Source organism: Dipodomys spectabilis, unplaced genomic scaffold (assembly GCF_019054845.1).
Source record: "Dipodomys spectabilis isolate Male_0828 unplaced genomic scaffold, ASM1905484v1 ptg000089l, whole genome shotgun sequence".
Lineage (NCBI taxonomy): Eukaryota > Metazoa > Chordata > Mammalia > Rodentia > Heteromyidae > Dipodomys > Dipodomys spectabilis.
The window spans coordinates 16,974,668-16,988,213 of record NW_024870766.1 but is presented as its reverse complement, the minus strand read 5'-3'; the positions used below and the strand labels follow the sequence as shown (position 1 = coordinate 16,988,213).

Here is a 13,546-nt window from a genome sequence, read left to right as displayed (position 1 = left end):
TGTGTGCTATAGATACTAGGATACTTTATTCCTAAACTACTTGAGTATTTATCTTCTCAGAGATAAATTAGATGTTTTCTGTTATGACAATATTATCCCCACCCCCGCTATTGATCCCAGTCTCTTGCCACACAGTCCTTTTCAGTATCATTGAATTTTAGGGTTGCAGCAGGGCAGGGGTACTTGTTTGAGAGTTATTATTTGATAACCATGGGTAGTTCTCCCCCTACTCTTGATCCCATGAAGGAGGTTGGTGGTTTTATTTTTCTGATGGCTCCCAGGCCAACTTACTGAAAGAGTCAAATGTAACACATTAGAGAATAGCACAAGAAAGATTGGGGCCAGATTTAGATGTCTGAAAAATGAACTTAATGGCAGGTTGAAGAATGTAGGTTTTTTTTTTCCTTTTCCTCCAAGAGTAATCTGAAGCTGTGTGTTGGTGTTTTATGCCTATAATCCTAGCTACTCAGGAGGCTGAGATCTGAGGATCATGGTTTAGAGCCACCCCAGGCAAGAAAGTTTGTGAGATTCTTATCTCCAATTAACCACCAAAAAGCCAGAAAGGGAGCTATGGTGGAGCACAGCTTTTGGGTAAAAAAGTTCAGGGACACTAGGATTAGCACCAAAACCGGGGAGTGGCAACAACAGAAGAAGAGACAGCTTCCTTGTAGGTTGTCAGCTATTACAGCCATAGCACTTGCCTTGGCTTCTCACATATGACAGACACTCTCAGTGAAGCAGAGAGGTATGTATTTTATTTTGGCTGCAGGTCTACATGGAGGAGGAGTAGCAATATCTTTAGTACTTGTCCAAGTTGGCCTACTGATAGATACCGTGTGTGTGTATGTGTGTGTGTGTGTGTGTGCATGCGTGTGCGTGTGTGTGTGCGTGCGTGCGCGCGCACCCAAGCACATGCATGCTCATCCTGGGGCTTGAACTCTGCGCTTGGGCACCATCCAGGCTTGGTCTATACCATTCATGATGTCTTCTTCCTAAATTTTCTTAGAATTTTGAGCCTGATTGTGCCTCAAGACCTTTGCACTTCCTCTCTCCTTTGCCTAGAATTTTTCTCTCCTGTCACCCTTAAATGTCACCGTCACTGCAAAGACCTCTCCTGAACAGTGCCTGCCTTGATATTCATTCTTGTGCTTTGCTTTGTTTTTGTTGGTTACATATAATACCTGATATGATACATGAATTACTCATTCCTTCAAGTTAACTGACGATATATATATTTATTTTTAATTTTTTTTATTTTTTGTCGGTCAGAGGCCTTAAACTCTGGGCTTGAGTGCTGTCCCTCAGCTCTTCAGCTCAAGGTTAGCATTCTACCACTTGAGCTACAGTACCACTTCTGGTTTTCTGGTGGTTTATTGGGGATAAGAGTTTCATGGACTTTCCTGCCTGGGCTGCTCTGAACTGTTATCCTCAGATCTCAGCCTCCTGAGTAGCTAGGATTACAGGCATGAGCCACCTGCGCCTGGCCTGACCATATTTTTAACAAGTACGTGAGTCTCTTAATTATGATTGTATCTATCCCTAGTAAGGCTCAGGTTGGCATTAAATAAGCTACTTCTGTCATTCCTTGGGCTGGTTACTGATGCATACCCAGATAGAGGATGTGCATACTTTCCTTTAAGAGTGTTCTTAAAATTTGGAGTTGATGTTCTGTACACATGTGATGACAGTTGTACCACCATGCTGGAGCAATGCTGACGCACTGTCTTACTAGTTGCTAGAATAGACTGACATGGAAAGAATTACCACAGGTTTGCTAGAGTCCAGTTTATCAAAAAGTGACTCATCTTTTCCCTCTGAATCTTCCTACTAACTTCTCCTCAGTAGAAGCAGATAACAGTTGCAGACTTTTTATTTTAGAAGGGACCACCACCAGGTGGTCAGTTGTGCTAGTGTCCTCAGAAGAAAAAGCTATGACAGGTCACCAAAGGGGTGATTTTATCAGAAGAGATGAGGTGATTCCTAGCAAAGCAGAAAGGGAATGATTGTGCAGCAGGAGTCAGCATGCCTGTGTCCATGAGGATTTGTGTCGGGTTGCAGATAGGTCCTTAGCACAGACACTGATCACACTGAGAAGGAAATCAGAAATACACTCCTTTTCATCTCCTGTTGTGTTCTTAAATAATTAAATTATAGAGAGATTACTTAGTATTATTTAGGGCACATTGTAAGCTGGATAATTAATTTGCAAACTTGAACCAGAGAATAATAGCATCAAAGAGATATTGTTTAGTGAGCATAAATGAGGGATATTACAAATAAACTGTATTCAAATGTGTGGTGTTGGTGTCTCCAAAAGTAGATTTCTTCCAGTGTAATTGGATATATAGATACAAAGAGGTATCTTTAGTTAGGTGGCAATATCTGTAATCTTGAATGTACTCAGGAGGCTGAGATCTGAGGATCATGGTTTGAAGCCAATCGGGGCAAGAAGATCTGTGAGAGTCTTATCTCCAATTAAGCACCAAAAAAAGCTGAAAGTAGAGCTTGTAGCTCAAATGATAGAACACTAACCATGAGCAAAAAAAGCTCAGGGACACGCCCAGGCCCCGAGTTAGAGCCCCAGAACTGGCACCAACAAAACAAACCAAAGCACCAATTAAGAGGAAGTAAGAGATCAAATCATTTCATTCTAAGATTACCTGCCAACTCAGTTACTTGATCTTTCAGAGAATAAATCAATCCTTCCTGCCGTGAATGAGGACTACAGAATGTGTTGTAGTATGCTCCTTGTCCTACATTGTTTGGAGAGGGGAAACTCACCCTTGGCTATCCTCACTGCTCACACACTGGTCCTTCACTGATTCTAGAGGGAAGCTGAGCTGAATGCTGTCCTGACTCTCCTGTTTTGTTTTTTGTTGTTGTTGTTTCTTTGGGAGACAATGGTCCTCCCTCTTCAGATTCTTGCTGGTTCTCCTTCTTGTATCCATTAGATTAGTCCATTAGCATAGTCCTGTTTATGCTAGGTCATTGTTTCAACCCTTTACATATTCTGCTTTCTCTTGGGTCCCTCTGCTACTCTTTCTCATTTTCCGAGTTCCTTTATTTCTTTTATTACTTGGCCATTGGTGGAGGCCCTTGTGAATTAGCACTCCTGTGAAGAAGGATATGGGCATAGAATTGGTGTGGAGAAGAGACCCTCTGTGTCTATATAGTCTACTATATTGACCCACAAGTTAAGGAACAGACCTTATGAGTTCAAATATTGGCTAAAAGTCTCCTCTGGAGACTTAGGAGTATAATAGGTGCTGTAGTCTCTGAGGACTTTGCTACTGTCTGCTCTGTTGTTAGCAAGGCTAGTTTTTCGGCCTGTGTGGAGTTTGCTGAGGAATTGAAATTGCTTGAGCACCATCGTTCCATAGCTCAGTGTACTCTAAGAGCGGTTTAGCTTATACTATCAGTGCTCAGCTTTAGGTGAGCAAACATGTTATCTGAGATACGAGTTTAATGCTTTGTATTAATACCATTTCAAAGTGACTTCTAAAATAAAATCCAATTACATTTCATCCTTACCAGAAATCTTGAGTTTGTTGGCCAGCCGACTCATTTCAGGATTCTTTTTCTTGGGTCTTACCAAGTTATTTTTCTTTGCCATCTGCTCCTGGTTAACAGTACTTAACATACAGCACAGTTGTGCCTTAGCTGAGAAGCTCCCCTGGACCTAGAAAACCCAGGAAACCTGATTTTATGCCTGCTATCCAGATCCCTCAGGTTATCTTGGAACTGACTGTGACCTCAGTAGGTAACAAATTCGTAAGTAACCGCAGAGGTTGTCTTTTTGGCACAGGCCAACTCAGGAGACTGCTGATCCTGGAGTCTTGCCTGCACAAAACTCTGCCTTTAATCTTGGTTTATGAATCAACTCTCATCTAAACTCTTGACACATGTATGTGTTGTAGCTATAGAGGTTGCTTGTGTGTTGAGATGCAGATACCTGTGGCCTGACAGTTTTGCTGGGTCAGGTGAACTACATGCTACTGTGAAACATTTGGTCACCTGCAACAGTATTCTTGTTTGTCCTTGTGTTCCTTTAAAAATCCATTGGTAAGCTCAGTATGATCCATGAGAGAAGGGCACTGTGATCAGATGGAGCAGCCACAAAGACATAGACTGGGAAAACAGCAGTGCTGATTGCCCTGAGATAAAGCAACCAGAGATAGTGAGGAGAAAGGATGAGATAATGTTCATGAAGTCCTCTGGCAGCCCACATTATTCTCTTTTTGTGGAATATTTTTCAGAGGTAAGGACAGAGATTTAATTAGGATTAAAAACAGGATTCTAGGATTTTTTAAAAAGAGAGAGAGAGAGAGAGAGAGACAGACAGACAAACATTATGCTCATACACCTAAACCACTTGTCCCAGTCACTAACTGCTCTTCTATTTGCCCATGCCAGCAAAAACCCGGGCAGCCGACTTGTTGGTGAACCCTCTGGATCCACGCAATGCAGATAAAATTAGAGTAAAAATTGCTGACCTGGGAAATGCTTGTTGGGTGGTAAGTAGTTTTTTCTATTCTTTGGTCATGATTCTTTTTTAATGTCTGTGTTCCTCCATGGTAATATATCTGTTCCTTTCCAGCATAAACACTTCACAGAAGATATCCAGACGCGTCAGTATAGATCCATAGAGGTTTTGATAGGAGCAGGCTACAGTACGCCTGCAGACATTTGGAGTACAGCCTGCATGGTAAGAATAGCTTTTGCCATTTTCTTCTGGGAATTGGCTTTTCCCTTTAATGTGCTTGGTGGGGTAGCATTTCCTGTAGCACTTGGGCTTAGTTTTTCTAAATTCAAGGGTGAGATAAGAGAGGGGAAGATTACAACCATGGCTGTCTTGAAAACTGTAAGAATTCTGCTTAGCTGTGCCCAAGAGTTTGGGCTTGTGAAAGATGGCCTCTTCTTCAGGTCTTGCACAGCCCATTACCCCAAGAATCGGACTCATTTGTGGTGACCCAGTGACTATAAGGAATTGTTTTTGATCCCTGGAAACACTGCTTGTGCAGGCTTCTCCACACAGACTTTTCTGTGACTTAAGTCATGGAAAAAGAACAGTCTTCAAGAAGATTGTCTGAGTCTGGAAGGTTAGAGTCCTTGCCCCAGGTAGTGTCTGCGAGGTTAACCTGAGTTTCTGACTTCCTTATTCCTTGTTGGTGAAAAAGGGAGTTTTTACATGTCAATGTGCAATCACATTTTCTTTCTAAAGAAAAATCTAGAGAGTCTTCTGGCTTAATGTGATATATGTAGTCATTTCTGAGACAACAGTGGTGGCATACACTCCTTTAGATCAAGTCTGTTCCCTAGAGAACTGAGATGCTTTTCTTGGAAGTAAGAGGCAGCCTTTCACCTAGATCCCATGAGTTTAGGTATGTCTACACCAAACCCAGTCCCAGCTGAGCACTGGTGGCTGACGCTTGTAACCCTAGCTACTTAGGAGGCTGAGAGCTGAGGATCATGATTCGAAGTCACCCCAGGCAGAAAAGTCTCTGTGACAGACTTTTATTCCAGTTAACCACTCAAAAACTAGAAGTGGTACTGTTGCTCAAAGTGGTAGAATGCTAGCCTTGAGCAAAAGAGCTCAGTGACAACACCAAGGCCCTAAGTTCAAGCCCATGACTGACAAAAACAAAAAAACCAGTCCCAGCAGTTCATCTTTTGTCATTTGTTCTAAACCTATGGACTGACAAGCACAAATAGTCCCTCACCTATGAGATGATTTCCATTTGTCTCTTGCCCTGTTTCCTGGCCAATGAGCACCTTTCTCTCAATGGCCTTTATCACTACTTTGTTAGGAAATGTGGTGTGTATACATGTGACTTAGTATAGTCTTATTGTATTTGATATATTTTTTCCCCAGTGTCAGAGATTGACCCTCGGACATTGTACATGGTAGGCAAGCACTCTACCAACTTAGCTACCCCACTTGGCTCTCATTATTATTATTTTTTTATTGTGAAAATACCATATAGAGGGGTTACAATTACATGGGCAAGATAATGAGTACATTTCTTATCAAGCATTGTTGCCTCCTCCTTTATTTCCCCTTCTCACCCCTCATCCCCACCAAAGTTGTAAAGTTTGTTTTTTGGCATAATGACTTGTACATCTCATTGTTGCAAATGGGTCCACCTGTATCCCTGTTTATTTAAACAATTTGTTTTTTCCCTTCCCCTCCATAAATTATACCAACATCAAATACAGTGAAAGTGGGGGTTATACTGTGGGGGAGGGACATACAAAGCTACAAAGAAATCAACTCTCATATTATTTTTATCTATATTTTCAGTTATCTAAATGAAAGGACTCCCATGTAAGGTGTAATGCTTGTCTTCTCCTTAAAAAAGCAATGCAGAATAAACAAGGTGCTCTTATTATCTGAAGACTTACTTAATCTTTTAAACTTACTGCAATTTTTATTCTCTAATAGTAAAGTGAAAGCATTGTGTTAAGCAGATAATGCCTTATGATATGAGAAAAGTGTAGATGATTTACATCTTTAAAGTTAACATGACTGAGGTGACAAATATGGCCAAAGAAATTTGAAGCACAGTGCCTTTGTATTTCCTTATTCATCTGATGGATAATACCTATTCATAAGTTTAGAGTTATTAAAATCTTTAATTTTTCAGGTATTATCCAAAACCGTATTCCGGTTCTAGGAAAGTATGGACAAGAAAATAGTTGAAAGAAGTGGCAGACATGGTACTTTGAATTCAGAGACTGCTGTGTGCAGAGGCATTTGCTTTCCATTATGAGGGCAGAGGAAAGCTGGATGCAGCTGTCACCAGTGGCCAAGTCAGTGGGGAGGAAACACTTGAATAGTTTGTCTTTAGGGGGGAGCAAGGCCCATTTCAGGAGGTGGTGAGGCCAAGCTGCCTTTATCCTACTGCACAGAAGAGCCATATGGTAGTGCTGCCCTGAATTAGGCTTAAAGAATTCTTTCAACTCTGAAGTTCTCTGCTTCTAATTTTGGATATTAAGTTTGCTGATATAACCAGAAAAATAGGACAGAATCACACGTATGGGTGATGGTGGAGCTGTCAGTATAATCCTTTGTCACGTTGCCTGTTTTGCCTCTTACTAGACTAGGGTTTGTCCCTGCATACCTTGTCTATTTCTATCCTCTTAAGTTGCTGTTGAAATGAAATATATTTATAAGAAAATATGTCACAGGACCCCAAGGAAAAGCAGGCTTGCTCCTTTCATGTACCCACTTCCTGGGATTGTCCCAGGCCCCTCCCAGGGCAATATGTCAGAGGCTGTTAGAGGGTAGTTTTTTTAAAAATTGCTTTATTGTTGTTTTAGAGGTGATATACAGTGGGATTATCTTTACATACATCAGATAATAAGTATAGTACCTTCCTTTTGCATAGTATCATCTGTACTAGAGGGTAGTTTTTTTTTCTTTCTTTTTTTTTTTTTTTTTGTGGGTCGTGAACTCTCGGCCTAGGCGCTGTCCCTCAGCTCTTCAGCTCAAGGCGAGCGCTCTACCACTTGAGCTACAGAGCTACTTCCGGTTTTCTGGTGGTTTATTGGAGATAGGAGTCTCACGGTCTCTCCTGCCCGGGCTGGCTTTGAACCGCGATCCTCAGATCTCAGCTTCCTGATTAGCTAGGATTACAGGCATGAGCCACCAGCGCCCTGCTAGAGGGTAGTTTTTAAAGGGGGTTCACCTTCATTTTCTGTCCTGAAGGTCAGGGCTAAGAGGTCCCTTTTTCCCCCTTGAGAATATGACAGCGAGGAGGCAGTGTTCACTCACTGATGAAGTTTAGAAGTATCCCAATATTTTGTTATACCCCATGATTTTAAGGGTGTTTTTTTATGGTTTTTTTTTTTTTTTTTTTTTTTTTGGTTGGTCATGGGGCTTGAGCTCAGGGACAGCATTCAGGCTAAGGCTAGTTAGCGTTCTACCACAGTGCCACAGTGCCACTTCCGGTTTTCTGGTGGTTAATTGGAGATAAGAGTCTCTTGGACTTTGCTGCCCTGGTTAGCATTGAATTGCAATCCTCAGATCTCAGCCTCCTGAGTAGCTAGGATTACAGGTGTGAGTTACTGGTGCCTAGCTGATATTAAGTTTAATAAGGCCATACATTAATCTTGCTAGTAAAGCTCATAATCCTACAGTTTTCTAAATGACATCATATCTAACAGAGGTTCCACTGAAAACAAGGTCTAATGGATGGTAGTGGAGGCCTGACTGCTGTCAGGGAGGAAAATGTAGTGTTCTGTAGCTGGAGAAACACAATAAAATGAGGCATAGTAGCCTGGTTATATCACTTGTTTTCTTGAGCTTTGGGGTCCCTTCCATATGTATGACATAAAAATTCCGTGTGGGCAAAGGCATTGCTGCTCTGTATTCTAGTGTCCTAGTTCCTTAATAGCTGACTTTTTATAGACTAGATGGTGAATCTTGGTCTACTGAATTGAAGAGGGCAACTCTGACAAAATTCAGAGTTAGCACTGGCACATCATGGAACAAATATTTATTTAGAACCAGGTATTTTGACATGGGAACACATTCAGGAAAGAGGTACCTGATTTCTCCAGAACCCAAGAACAGAGGTAAGTTTAGGGGAATACTCGCTGAAGTGACTGGACCAAGAACAAAAGGAAGAACCCTAAATTCCCAAGTGTTAAGTAATAAAGGTTATACTGGGAGTAGCTTGCTGAGTCGAAGGCAGTGTTTCAAGTTCTCCCATAGCTGCCAGCATAAAAACATTTTGTGGTACACAGAAACCTATGTTTTCATTGTAATGTTGTTTTTTCCCATTTGTATGTCATGTTCGTTAAGAAAATCTAATCCCTTTAGACAACTTTAGATATTATAAGAGAGCTGCCATTCCCCCACTTGCTCTTTAAAAAAATCACCTTATTGACATTTCTTTAAGTATTTCATTGGAAATACATACACACTAATCAAAATGATAGTCTTTTATAGAACACTTAGCTGACATATTTCAACATTAGACAGTAGAAGTAGATACAACCTGACTAGAGTGTTGTTGAGACTAAATTAAAAGAGTGAGCCCAGGAGAAAGGAGGAGGGTCTAAATAAAGCACAGTGAGTACCGTCCTGGAACTGCCATTCATGGGCTTCTCATCCCTTCGTTCCACGTTTTCCTCCTGGCTTAACAGTTATGCCAGGTAGAAAGACTTTTCTGACTTATGTAATGGAAGTATACCATTTGGATTTGGGGACAAATGGAAAGTTTTCTTTCCCCCATTGAAGATTGGCCTAGCTGTTATGATTGTTTACCCAGTGAGGAGAGGCCTCATGAGGAGACTTCCCAGGCACTCTGGGGGTGCCATCCGGTGTCTACAGCCCTGGGAAGGGTAGTACTCTCCCTGCTGATACTGGCAAGGCCATATCCTGTTTTATCCAAGGGTAGTTCAGGGCAGGATCCCATGTTTATGACCTAGTGCTAATCTCAGTGGCAACTAGCAGCAGCCTTGGCACCCTGATTATCTCCTTCAGCAAGATAGGATTCATGACATCTTCTCTTAAAAAAATAAAAAAGCATATGAGAGAAAAGATGTGGTGCTGATCTAATTGTACCAGTCCTGGTCTGTCAAATACAAGTCCTCTCTTAAGGGGCCTTCCCAACCCAGCACTCACGTCATTGAAAGGAAGGAAGAGAATTGAGTGCATACATGTATACCCTTCAGGGATGGCTCCTCATAAAAGTGCGGAGGGCAGTCCTTTGAGAAAGTAGGGCATTTGGCCTGTCATCTATCCACTAACATCACTGAAGGGAGGAGAGCAACCAGAGTAGCAATAAGTATAAGATAAATTAGAAATGGGATTTAACATATTCTTTGTTTAAACATTAAAAAAAATCCTTGTATTTGATTAGCAGAGCAATAGCAATTGCTATCTTTTGCACATTGCTGCAGAATGCAACTCAGTATTTTGAGCTTTTTCTCAGAGCAGGGATATGAAAAGATTGGGAGAATGAGGGAAAATGTGAAAAGGTGACATCAATCAAGATGCAGTATATTCATAAATAGCTTTGTACAATACAATAAACAGTTCCTTTGTACAACTACTGATGATGATGGTGATGATGATGATATAATAAAGAATGAACATGGTCTTCTCTACTTACTGGTGTGCTAAGGGTTGGCAAGTGGAACTTGGGTGCAGTTGTCCTTGATATCTTCAAGAGGTGCTGCAGGATGGTTTGCTTCATCTGACCCTAGAGCCAGAGGAACAGTGTCTGTTTGGGTCTAAATTTTCTTTTGCTAGAGTCAGAAATGAAGATGAGGATGAAGTAGATGATATGATGCTAAAAATAGTCCTTGATCACTAATAGCCAAAGCCTTTGCTTAAAGAAAGCAGCAATATTGCTGTTGCAGGGGTCAAGTAAGCTGGATGATGAAGGCAGGTCCTGAACTCAGATAGTCCTGGTTAAATCCTGGGTTGAACCCTTATTCTACCACTTACAGAATGTGTTAACATTGAGCCCCTGGCCTGCACATGGTGCTTCTGAGTCAGTGGGTGGCTTTATTCTGCTTCTTGCAAAAGAACACATAGCCCTTACATCTTCCACTAAAAGAGATGTAAAAATATTCCTGCAGCTTCTTTCAAGTTGATGAAAGAAAAAAAATAGGGAACTGAGCTGTTTTAGGGTTTTTTTTTTTTGCTTTGATTAAGAGCCTCATGAAATGTAGGTCTAAGGAGAATATCTATTGGCTTGGGGACTATTTCTGAAGTATTCAGCATGTTGTCCATTGTATCCTAGGCATTTGAGCTGGCAACAGGAGATTATTTGTTTGAACCACATTCTGGGGAAGACTATTCCAGAGATGAAGGTGAGTGTTGCTGCCTACTGAATACTTCAGTCAAAGTCTATTCCTCCTGAAGTTCTAGAGAATTATATATTCAGTATATATGTTATATACTGAAACAGAGCCATGTTTTGGTTTTCCAACACCAATTCAGATGATATCCTCACAGTTTGAAGCCCTTCAGTTTCAGTGAATGGGCAGTGTGTACCAGACATAGGCAGCCCTCAGAAAGCCCTTGGGAGTTCAGGCTACTTCTCCTGCCCTTCAGGACAGACTGAACAAATCCAAGGCCTTTCCATTGTCCTTTTATCCATGGCTCTGCTGCTCACTTTGTTCTGTTTGAGAGCTGAGTTAAAAATCAGGGAATTCTGGCCAGGCACCAGTAAGTAGTTATACCTGTAATCCTAGCTTCTCAGGAGGCTGAGATCTGACGATCATGGTTCAAAGCCACCCCAGGCAAGAATGTCTGTGAGACCCTTATGTCTAGTTAACCACCAGAAAAACAGAAGTAGGGCTGTGGCTCAAGTGGTAGAGTGCTAGCCTTGAGCTGAGGAGCTGAGGGACAGTACCCAGGCCAAGCCACAGGGTTCAAGCTACAGGGCCAACAAAAACAAAAAACAAAACAAAACGCAGGGAATTCTGGCTTAAATTCCTTCTGTAATCTGACCATCTCCATGTTTACTTGCTTGTGATACTTGGGTGGCCTGGGGTGAACTGGCATCAGTCACTGATGGTTCTCTAAATGGTACCTAAGGTGTGCCAGTCTCAAGAACCTCTGCATGGATGTGCTGCAAACACTGTTGATTTGAATCTGTTTCTGATTTTTTTTTACTAATTTCACTTTTTCCCTCTTTTATCCCGTCTTTCCCTTGCCCTTCCCATTCCTGTATCTTTTTATCTTTCCTTCCTAGATCACATAGCCCACATCATAGAGCTGCTAGGCAGTATCCCAAGGCACTTTGCTCTATCTGGAAAATATTCTCGGGAATTCTTCAATCGCAGAGGTAGTACCTTTTCTTTTTGAAAAGCGCCACGATGCAGACAGAAACGGAACAGCAGCTGCTGATGGCAGCATTAATGGTGACAAAGGCATTTCTTCTAAATTCCAAAAGCAGCACAACAGAGTTCCAGTTCTGATTTAAATACTGATGGAAGACCAAGTTTGACCTGCGCTGTGATCACCTTGTGCTTTGGCTCCCCCTTGGTGCCCAGCACACATGGTTACCCTCCAGCTTTGGGTCTTGAAGTCCAGCCACATGAGGAAAGCCTGTGCTATTGATCATTCCAATCGCGCTCAGTTTCTGTCTGCGCGGGCGGTGGTAGTGTCTGCATGCAGTGTACTGATTAAACTGTCGTGTGTTTCTGTTTTGCTGGCAATGTTTCCCAATGCAGATCACATAGCATTGATCATTGAACTGCTGGGGAAAGTCCCTCGAAAATACGCTATGTTGGGGCAATATTCCAAGGAGTTTTTCACCAGAAAAGGTAACGGTATTTATGCAACACTAATTTTCAGCATAACCCTCTCCCCAAAAGGAGAAATTGTGCGTTTATGTTTGAGCAATGGAGAAAGATCTGGATTTTTACAGCTGAGGAATTATGCTGAAGAGAGTTCTCAAGTAATCCTAAACCATCTGGTGTCGTGGAATAAAAATTTTGCTAGAGAACAAACTTCCTAAAATCTTAAAATCCTTTATCTCCTTCACCTTTTTCTTCTCCAACAACCATTCTCTGTGTATTCAGATTTGTGTTTGTTTTTTTTTTTTGAATATGAGGGTTTGAATTCAGAGCATTACACTTGCCAGGCAAAAACTGTACCACATGAGCCCCATACATTAACCCTTTTTTTGCCTTAATTATTTTATGTCCTGCACCCTCTTACCTAGCCCTCCCATGTCTAGAATTGCAGACATGATCTGTGACACTCAGCTTATTTGTTAAGATGGGATCTCCATAACTTTCTTCGTGGGCTAGCCTTGAACCTTGATCCTCCTGATGTTCTGCTCCCAAGTTACTGTAGTTATTACATGCCACCACACATGGCCTCTGGGAATTCTTAAAAGGAATTTTAAAAACAACAAAAACCTGCTAGACTTGTTTCTTTTCATTCCCCATGTGTATGGGCCTTGTGCAGTGGGAATAGGGATCTTCTGTGATCTGCCTGGATCTGTGTATAGTGTGGATTTACACCCTTTTAAATAGTGTATATGTCATGTTCTCATAAGCCACATCTCTTTTCCTTGAGTTACCGGTGATTCATTTTAATGTTGCAGTTCTTACTGGCCTTTCCTTAACATCATTGAACAGCTATTTATTTGGCATTTCCAGTTTAAAAAATATATCCCAAAGCCCTAGAGAATGTTTTTGTTATTATTTTAAAAGAATCTCTCTCAAATACCATATTCTTTTGTGGTGAGCATAATTGTTGCTCTTAATGCTTATCTTTCTAGCTTAGATTTGTTTTTGGTTGCAACATTGTTTAATAATGAACATTTAAGCCAGGTACTGCTTATGGCTCATACCTGTAATCCTAGCTATCAGGAGGCTGAGATCTGAGGATCACAGTTTCAATCAATCTAACCTGAGGAGGCAAAAATCTCAGAAGAGATTTTTGGAAGAGCTTCATGTGAAACAGCTAAGGGATAGTGCCCAGGCACTGAATTAAAGCCCTAATACTGCCACCAAAATAAACAAGCAATTAAACAGTAAATTAATAAAATATATTACAGCATAGTTAAATTTT

General features: G+C 41.3%; 1 protein-coding gene across 8 annotated transcripts in view; it reads left to right on the top strand.

Moving 5' to 3' along the window:
* The window catches only part of Srpk2 (SRSF protein kinase 2), a 191,573-nt gene that overhangs the window by 163,839 nt on the left and 14,188 nt on the right, over positions 1-13,546 (top strand). For 4 of the 8 annotated variants that reach the window (XM_042684502.1, XM_042684504.1, XM_042684507.1 and 1 more), the window contains 4 exons: positions 4,414-4,514; positions 4,598-4,705; positions 10,758-10,827; positions 11,715-11,807. In XM_042684502.1, the coding sequence (XP_042540436.1) occupies positions 4,414-4,514; positions 4,598-4,705; positions 10,758-10,827; positions 11,715-11,807 (372 nt within the window). Of the gene's footprint in view, positions 1-4,413; positions 4,515-4,597; positions 4,706-10,757; positions 10,828-11,714; positions 11,808-12,195; positions 12,289-13,546 lie in introns of all 8 variants that reach the window. The other 4 variants (XM_042684501.1, XM_042684503.1, XM_042684506.1 and 1 more) reach the window with 2 other exon arrangements.